The sequence below is a fragment of the Bombina bombina genome, chromosome 11 (genome assembly GCF_027579735.1).
Source record: "Bombina bombina isolate aBomBom1 chromosome 11, aBomBom1.pri, whole genome shotgun sequence".
NCBI classification, from domain to species: Eukaryota; Metazoa; Chordata; class Amphibia; order Anura; family Bombinatoridae; genus Bombina; species Bombina bombina.
Genome location: NC_069509.1, coordinates 31072913 through 31082877, shown reverse-complemented (window position 1 = coordinate 31082877; position 9965 = coordinate 31072913). Strand labels below are relative to the sequence as shown.

Here is a 9965-nt window from a genome sequence, read left to right as displayed (position 1 = left end):
CATAGACGTGGGACCGCTCCCACCACCCCATGAAGAGGTTAGCGTAGGAGGGGGCAAATTTAGCCCCCATAGCAGTCCCACGTCTCTGGAGGTAGTAACGTCCTTGGAACATAAAATAGTTGTGCTCCAACAGAAATTTAACTGCCAGAACCACAAGTTCCTTCATCTCTGATGACAGATCTGTGTACAGAATTCCACAGGTACAAACACATGATTATTTTTAGAGAGTGTAAACCATAATAAAGAACAAAGCCCATAAGCATAATAATGTTGAAAAAAAGCCCCTTATATATATTATACAAATTGTGAATGAAAAACACACATTTAATATAATACTTGATTTATAGTCATTGATAAATGTACTGACCATATTGTCCTCAGCCCCTTAAGACATAAATTAGACAGAGCCCAAAGGCCAGGGACATTAACACCTTATACATAAGCGCTAACACCCAAGTATATAGAGGAACCTAAAAGGCAAATAGTTATATATACAGAAATTAATTTAGTAGAGACCCTATAGAGGGGAGGAGAATGTCTAAATATAAGATGGAACACTTATCTTAATGTTGCCAGTAGTTAATAATGTCTTATTCCGAATTGAAGCCCAATAGAACCAGGCTCTTTAGCCTGAAGATCCAGTAGATTTCCTGGCGACATAGTATAGACAATCTATCCCCCCCCCCCTCTAGCTGGTCTTTGAATCTGCTCAATAGCTTTCCATCTGAAAGTGCTTACATCTTGGTTATGCACCTCCAGAAAATGTCTGGACAAAGCAGAACATGGTCTTTCACCCAATATATATGAAAGGTGTTCTCTAATATGGGTGCCTACATCCCTAGTGGTCCTTCCTACATAGTATCTGTGACATTGTGTACATTCAATCAAGTAGATAATAAAAGTGCTTTTGCAATTAACACAGCCCTTAATATCAATGATTTCCCTCATATGGAAAACTGAAAAAGTCTTGCCAATATAAACATAATCACATGAAGTACATGTACGCCTCCCACATGTGTAGGTACCGTAACTGTGTAACCATGTGTTCTGTGATGCTCCATTTCTGAGCATATTCGGGGACAGGATAGCCTAAAGTAGCACTTCTTTTGGCTACAAACATACAGCCATTTTCTATTGTATGTCTTAGTTTCTTGTCTCCGATAAGTATGGGTAAATTTTTATTTACAATTTTGCACACCTGATCATACTGATTCGAAAATGCTGTAATGAATTTGGGCTTCCCTTGTGTCACTTGATTTGTCTGTCCCTTTGACTTGCTACTCCTCAAAAGGGAACTTCTATCTATTTTACTGACTGCTTCAAAAGCTTTTTCCACCGTATTCCTTGGATAACCCCTATCCTTCAACCTATGTTTTAGGTCTAAACTCTCTTCAAGGAAGACATCATCCTTAGTGCAGTTACGGCGTAATCTTAAAAATTGTCCTTTGGCAATGCCCCTAAAGACATGACTTGGGTGGTTATTCTTTGCATGCAATAAACTATTGCCAGCAATAGGCTTCCTATAGAGAGCAGAGACCACTTTTCTTTCACTGGGTAATCCCATAAGAGAGATATCAAGAAAAGACACAGTATCTTTTTGCCACTCATATGTAAACTGTAGGCCAACGTCATTAGCGTTCAAAGGTTTAATAAACTCATCCGCTTTTACTGAATCAGCTGACCAAATTAGCAACAGATCATCAATATATTGCATGTATTTAACAATACATGCTGATGAATTGGTGCCAGTACCTCCATAGACGTGGGACCACTCCCACCCCCCCATGAAGAGGTTAGCATAGGAGGGGGAAAATTTAGCCCCCATAGCAGTCCCACGTCTCTGGAGGTAGTAACGTCCTTGGAACATAAAATAGTTGTGCTCCAGCAGAAATTTAACTGCCAAAACCACAAGTTCCTTCATCTCTGATGACAGATCTGTGTACAGATCCAAAAAGAATTCCACAGCTCTAAGACTGAAGTTGTGGGGAATGGAGGAGTACAGTGACACAACATCAATTGTTAGCCAACTGTACCCCTCCTCCCACACAACTTCCTCCAATTGACTCAGTACATGGGTAGTATCCCTAATGTAGCTTGGCAACAATGGGACCAAAGGCTGTAAAAAATGGTCAACCCATTTATATAGGGAAATTGGACCTTGTGGATCATTGTCTAGACAATCAAAAATGTATTTCCATGACAAATCTTTTGTTTTTATTTTCAAATTTGCAATAAGATTTTGCTTAATTTTATAGATTACCTGTTTGTAGAATGTAGAAATCAAATCACTTTTAAAAAATTATATTTTTATTAATTAATAATTTATATTATTAATTATGTACTTGCCTACTGCAGAAGATAAAAGCTTTCTAGCATATTTTGTTTTTTTGTATCAAACAGTTTTCGCCTTGGTCATATAATTCAGCTAACCAGTCATTTTAAGAAGGCCTTAGACATGCTACCAACTTCATACAACAACAGAACAAAACACAAGTACCGCCATCTGATCCAAACCTATGGCACCCACTACATCAGTCAAGCAGAGGTGGGAGGTGAGGCATTGGATGTCACTGCTCTCAGGACATGTCAGATAGCCATGGACGGCATTTCAGTGGATGAATTAAAAGATTGTCTAGACATTGAGATAAATGCTGATTTGACAGGGAAAGTAGAAGCTGGGGCCAAAGCAAACTCTTGCAAACATTTAACTCAGAACATGACAAAAGGCGAAAGTTTCCATCAGACCTTCAACGAGAGGAGCTGGCAGGTGAGTGATGAACCTATATGGAGTTATGAGTTAGGTTCTCAAGCACTGAGTCTCTGTAGTTATTCTTTTTCAAATGGCATCAATCATTTGCGTTCTAAATATCATACTGATTAATAATTTATTATACTTTATATAGCAGGTACATGTCTCTCAAGGTGGCAATATAATTTAAAGGGACAGTTTACTGTAATAGATAAAACTAGATTACGAGTTGTGTGTTCGTGTTTTAACGCTGAAAAAAATGTAATTTTAGCGTTAAAATAGCACCGCAGCCATTACGAGTCTTGTTGGTATAGCTGTACCGCAAGACTTTTAGCCAGTAACGCAACGTCAGTCCCGCAATCGTAAAAATCATGTTTTTTCATGGGACTTCCATAGCGCAGCCATTACAAGTTTTGCGGTGAGGCTAAAAAGCTTGAGTTGCAGCCTATACCGACAAGATCCGTACCACCATCTGAGAGCAGTAGTTATGAGTTTTACGCAACAAAACTGTTACATAAAACTCATAACTAAAGTGTTACAAAGTACACTAAACACCCATAAACTACCAATTAACCCCTAAACCGAGGTCCTCCTGCATTGCAAATACTATATTAAACTTATTAACCCCTAATCTGCCGCTCCCGACATCACCGCCACTAATTAAATGTATTAACCCCTATTCCGCCGCTCCCCGACATCGTCGCCACTACACTAAAGTTCTTAACTGCTAAACCGCCGCCCTCTCACATTGCAAACACTATTTAAATATTATTAACCCCTAATCTGTCATCCGCCCACATCGCCCCCACTATACTAAAGTTATTAACCCCTATTCTGCCACTCCCTCGACATCGTCGCCCCTATACTAAAGTTATTAACCCCTAAACCGCCACCCTCCCGCATCACAAACACTATTTAAATATTATTAACCCCTAATCTGCCGCCCGCCCACATCGCCCCCCACTATACTAAAGTTATTAAGCCCTACACCGCCCCCCCCCCGACACCGCCACCACTATAATAAACCTATTCACCCCTAAAACAAAAGCCCCCCACAACGCAATAAACTAATTTAAACTAGTAACCCCTAAACCTAATGCCCCCTAAATTTATATTAAAATTACAATTTCCCTATCTTAAATTAAATTAAAACTTACCTGACAAATTTAAAAAAATAAGTTTAAACCAACAATTAAACTAATATAACTATTAAACTAAAAATAAACTAACTACCAATTAAATAAAACTAAAATACACATTTAAAAAATCCTAACATTACTATAAAAATTACAAAGTATCTAATTACAAAAAATAAAAACTACTGATTTGAACAGCCAATAGAATTTCAGAAGCTCTTATCCTATTGGCTGTTTTGAACAGTCCTTATGATTTCAGTAGCTCTCATCCTTTTGGCTGATTTGAATTTCCAAAATCAAATCAGCCAATAGGAATTCAAGGGACGCCATTTTGAATTGCGTCCCTTGCATTAAAGATTCAGTATTCGGCGGCGACCGTATGAAGAGGATGCTCTGCATAACTTAGGACAATGCCCTACAAAAGGCCTTTTTAAGGGCTATTGGTAGTTTATTCTACATTAGGTTTCTTTTATTTTGGGGTGTTTTTTTTTTTTTAAATGGATATTAGAATAGGAATAATTGTTATTATTTTGGATAATTTGTTTGTTATTTTGTGTAATGTTTTTTTATTTTTAGATTAGGGGTTGGGCATTTCTTAAAAGAGCTGAATGCCCTTTTATGGGCAATGCAATGGGTAGATTCGGTTTTACTTTATTTTTATTTTGTGGGTTTGGGGGGTGGGGGTTTGTATACTGTTAGTGGCTGTTTGTTTTTCTTTTGTAGGAAAAGAGCTGTTATCTTTAGGGCATTGTCCTACAAAAGGTCCTTTTAAGGGCCCACTAAAGGTCCTTTTAAGGGCTGTTGGTAGTTTATTATAGATTATGGTTTTTTATTTTTAAGGTATTAGAATAGGAATAATTTGTATTGTTTTTGATAATTTCGCCTGCTATTTTTTGTAATGGTAGTTTTTTTATTTTTTTGCAATTTTAGTGTTTTTTATTTTTTATAATGGTAGGTTTTAGTGTAAGGCAGCTTAGGTTTTATTTGACAGGTAAGTTTGTATTTAGTTTAACTAGGTAGTTAGTTAATAGCTAATAACTATTTACTAACCAATCTACCTAGTTAAAATAAAAACAAATTTACCTGTGAAATAAAAATAAAACCTAAGCTAGCTACAATATAACTATTAGTTATATTGTAGCTAGCTTAGGTTTTATTTCACAAGTGAGTATGTATTTAGTTTTAAATAGGTATTATTTAGTTAATAATTGTAACTAATTTAGCTCTATTTTAATTATGTTAAAGTTAGGGGGTTTTAGGTTTAGGGGTTAATATAGTTTAATTTAGGTTGTTGCAATGTGGGGGGCTGGCGGTTTAGGGGTTATTAGGTTTATTTAGTGGTAGTGATGTAGGAGGCCAGAGGTTTAGGGGTTAATAACTTTATTTAGTGGTGGCGATGTCGGGGAGCGGCGGAATAGGGGTTAATAGATTTATTATAGTGTGGGCGATGTTGGGGTGCAGGGGAATAGGGGTTAATAACTTTATTCTAGTGGTGGCGATATCGGGAGTGGCAGATTAGGGGTTAATAGATTTATTTAGGTGGCAGCGATATCGGGAGCAGCAGATTAGGGGTTAATAACATTATGTAGGTGTCGGCGATGTCGGGGGCAGCAGATTAGGGATGTTTAGACGTGAGGTTTAGGTTAGGGTGTTAGGTTTAAACATAACTTTTTTTTCCCCATAGACATCAATGGGGCTGCGTTACAGAGCTTTTCATTCCGTAATCGCAGGTGTTAGGTTTTTTTCTAACCTGCTCTCCCTATTGATGTCTATGGGGAAAGCGTGCACGAGCACGTCAAAACAGCGCTTGTATTTTGTGTCGTATGGAGCTCAACGCAACCATATCGCATGCACAAGCTGGCTGTTTCATAACTTGTAATGGCAGCGCTATGGATGGGGAAATAACGCAACTTCTAGCGAGCATAACTCGTAATCTACCTGATAATGTGTTAACATCACTAAAGTAGAGTGTATATTACAAATGGAGAGTACAATTTTAGCACTCGAGCGATTGCTTAAGGTACGCTGACATCTGGAGGTCGGATGCACTAAGCCGAAGGTGCGCTAAAACAAAGAGGAAATATGGGAGTTCTTCACAAAGTACTAAAATGCCCCATGGTGTTAAAAAATGTTTTGCTGTTAATTTAATATAAATTATTTATCGTTTGACAAACTAAATAGTTAGGGCTCGATGATTGAAAGCTCTCTGGGCTGGCGAGATTATTAATGAATGCTCGCCAGTCCTTCTATTTCCCTGGTGGGATGATCTAAAGCCATTTTTTACCCTGAAAACAGGTTGTCTTGCTAAGGGGCGTATACTGCAGTTTCATATGAAATGTGCACAACAAAATTCGTATTTTAAACATCATACAAAACAAATATTTGAACCATTCACACAAAAATAAGCAGGAAAAATTGTATTGTTAAGGTGCATCAAAAATCATAACAAAATTCTTCACTAAAAAATCGTATGTTAACAAAAAAGTAAAATTAGTATCTAATTTACACAGGAATAAATCAAATTAAATATTCACAGCGTAAATCGTAATTGTAGTACACTGGATGTGCAAAAATCACACAGAAATTCGAATTTATAAATACAAAATGCACAGCGTAATTGTTGTTTTTTTCGTAAAATGGGCTGAACATGGGCGTTCCATGGGCGTATATGACAATATCTCACTAATCCCCGCGTAATTCTATAAAGATTTTCGCACTGCAGATATCACAGTTTTTTCTCGCCAACTAAAAGGTGGCAAGCTTTTCTCAAAACAATACGAACACTTATAACCCCAATAGAAAAACAAATGCATACTAAAATATAGGCAAATGTAAGATGCTATAAGCAGAAAGCAGCGTAATGTGAGTTATACTGGCTGCAGGATTTTAAAGTGCTCCCCCTGCTCCCTGATAACTTCGCACTAAGGAGCAAAGTTTCCCTAATTAGCGAGCTCCAATACTTTTAATAGGAGCCATCTCGCAGGGACTGCCCCTTTTTTACAATCATTGCACCGGGGCAGCCCTGCGAGTGTCAGTGAGAAAAAGAAGGTTTGAGCTGGCGAAGATTATATCATCGAGCTCTTAGTTGCTGTAGGGTCTGATCCACTCTCCAGAGAAGATGTACACAGACAGTTTCAGCACAAAAGCCAATCAGGATCTTTTTCCTGTTTAGCCCTTGATCCTGCATGAAGCTCTGTCTACGCCACTGGTTTTCAAACCTGTCCTCAGACCTCCCCAACAGGCCAGATTTTCAGGATTACCTTGGATAAGAGCAGGTTAAATAACCATGTTTACTAATAAGCTGATTGTTTCACCTGTGCTCCAATTTAGATATTTTTAGAATGTGGTCTGGTAGGGAGGTTTGAGGACAGGTTTGTAAACCAGCGCTCTACGGCAGCCATTAATGAAGAATGTGATATGTGAGTATGATCAAAGTTTCACATTTAGTTCTGGAAGTCTTGGGCTACCTTTTAATAATATACTGTATGCTAAAATACAGAAAATGTACAAATAATGTTTAATTATATCCTATTGCTATGTAGTTAATAATTAACTCTTGTATATGATGGTGCACAGACAGATTTCTATCCCTTTAGCTTCTAACATTAAATAATCACATCTCTAACAACAATACATGAGAACTGAGTTAAAAGCAGATTAAACTCAATTACAATGAATTATTGTAATGTTACATAAGCGTTCAAGAGACCTCATATATGATCTGAAGAAGATACTTATGATGATCTTTAAAACATAGGAAATGCAACAAGTTCATTCAGCAATATGTAAATGTATTAACAGGTATCACAAGCTACTAAAACAATGGGATTATATTTTACAGAATATGTCAGGGATCTTTAGAATGTTCACATTGTAGTGATTAGGAAATCAGACTGTTTATGGGGTCTTATCAGATAAACATACAATTCTTTTACATTAAAGGGACATGAAACACATATTTTCCTTTCATGATTCAGATAGCACTTACAATTTTAAACAAACTTTCCAATTTTTGTCTATTATCAAATTTGCTTCATTCTCTTGGTCTCCTCTGCTGAAGGAGCAGCAATACACTACTGGGTGCTAGCTAAACATATCAGGTGAGACAATGACAAGAGGCATATATGTGCAGCCACCAATCAGCAGCTATCTCCCTGTAGTGAATTGCTCCTGAGCCTATCTAGGTATGCTTTTCAGCAAAGGATACCAAGAGCATGAAGTAAATTAGATAATAGAAGTAAACTTGTTTAAACTTGTGAAAAATAAAAGTTTGATTTTGACTTTACTGTGCCTTTAAAAATAAATTAAAAATAATATTCTGCTTTGATATTTCTGCTTTGCAGATTATGGGTGGAAATATGAATTTCGATCTCCTTTCCTTTGATGCCAAGAAGGGAGAAAGTGCTTGTCTCTTTAACAAATGGCTTACGAGTCTTAAAGAAATTCCTGCTTTGCTTACTTACTCTCTAGAGCCCTTACATACACTTATGAAGTCTGAAAGGCCACAGAAAGAGAACCTCAGGAAGGCTATAACTGAGTATATCATAGAGAATGCTCTGCAGAAGGACTGCTTGTGTCCAAGTGACTCTCAGCCCAGTGCAGGTGCGGAGTGTTCTTGTGTTTGCCATGCAAGTCACCAAAGAGGACAGAACTGCTGTCCTACCAAAAGAGGATTGGCAAAGCTGATGTTGACCATCAAACATGGCAATGACATTTGGGGTGATTATATGAGTAAGACTGATGCTTATGTCAAAGTACGTTTTGGTGATAACATGATAAGGACATCAACCATATGGGACAACAATAACCCTATCTGGAACTTTTCGGTTGACATGGGAATTGTAGATCTGGCTTCAATACATGAGCTGATGGTTGAGGTTTGGGATGAGGACAAGATAGATAGTGATGGCCTGCTTGGTACATGCAAGAAACCCCTGGTTATTGGGGAGGCCTCTGGTATCTGTTACCTCAATCATGGGAGTGTGACCTACGCTCAGAATGTGATCTGCATTCCTCATCTTTCTGGGCCCAAATGTCAGAACTATTCCCCTTCCAAAGAAAAATAAATAATTTCACTTTCATTTGCCCAGCTACTTCATGTCTGTTTTTGTTTAGCTCGGCTTAATAAAAAATGTTCAATAGGCAGTAAAAGTGGTCAAAACTGAACTATTTTCCTTTTTGTAATAACGTATTGAAATGCTGCACCCAAACTATTCTGTATAATATCTATCTATCGATCTATCTATATAACTATCATCTATCAGTCTATCTATCTGTCTTTCTATCTATCTAGCTATGATTACGGCACTCAGCCGAAACATGTCAGCTTGAGTACACAGTGCTCAATGTTCTACTGCTGTATTGACCCCTTCAGGGATTTTTAATGGATTCAAAATAAAGACTTTTTAAATCTATCCATTCTGACCTGAGGATCGAGTTTTCTTCATTTTTTGTGTATCTATCTATATATATATCATCGATCTATCTATCAGTCTATCTATCTATATATCTATCTATATATTTATCCTATCTCTATCTGTCTATCTATCTGTCTATCTATCATCTATCTATCTGTCTATCTATCTATCTATCTATCTATCTATCTATCAGTCTATCCTCTATCTATCTAATCTATCTTTCATCTATATAGCTATCTATCTATAATCTATCATGCAATAAAACGAGAATTTAAGCTGTAATTGCTTTGTACTTAAAATACAAAAATAATACTTGTAGATATATTATGGTGTTTGCGAAAGACAGACAAACATACTGCAAACAGAGAGCTGTACTGTAATGCTTTAGAGACACAGTATTACTGGCTGCTGGACATTAGTGTTAGCCCTATCCCAAATCCCATAGCACATAACATCATACCCTAATTCTAACAATATCTTATCTGATAATCCTATCTCAAATGCCTAACCACAGACCTAATACACCCTCAATGCTTAACTCTACCTTTTACCCCAGATCCCAAAATTATATACTCACCCTAGTCCCTAACCGTAATCTTAACCCCAATGATTAAACCAACAATTAACCCCAGACCCCAAATCTTATTACTAACCCTATTGCCA

At 37.2% G+C, this 9965-nt stretch overlaps 1 protein-coding gene across 1 annotated transcript in view; it reads left to right on the top strand.

The window, feature by feature from the left end:
- The window catches only part of LOC128641624 (perforin-1-like), a gene marked incomplete at its 5' end in the record, with an annotated part of 41883 nt that extends 32799 nt beyond the window's left edge, over positions 1-9084 (top strand). The window contains 2 exons of the mRNA XM_053694162.1: positions 2401-2767; positions 8229-9084. Coding sequence (XP_053550137.1) covers positions 2401-2767; positions 8229-8951 — 1090 coding nt within the window. The remainder of the gene's footprint in view (positions 1-2400; positions 2768-8228) is intronic.
- Between the last annotated feature and the right edge of the window lie 881 nt (positions 9085-9965).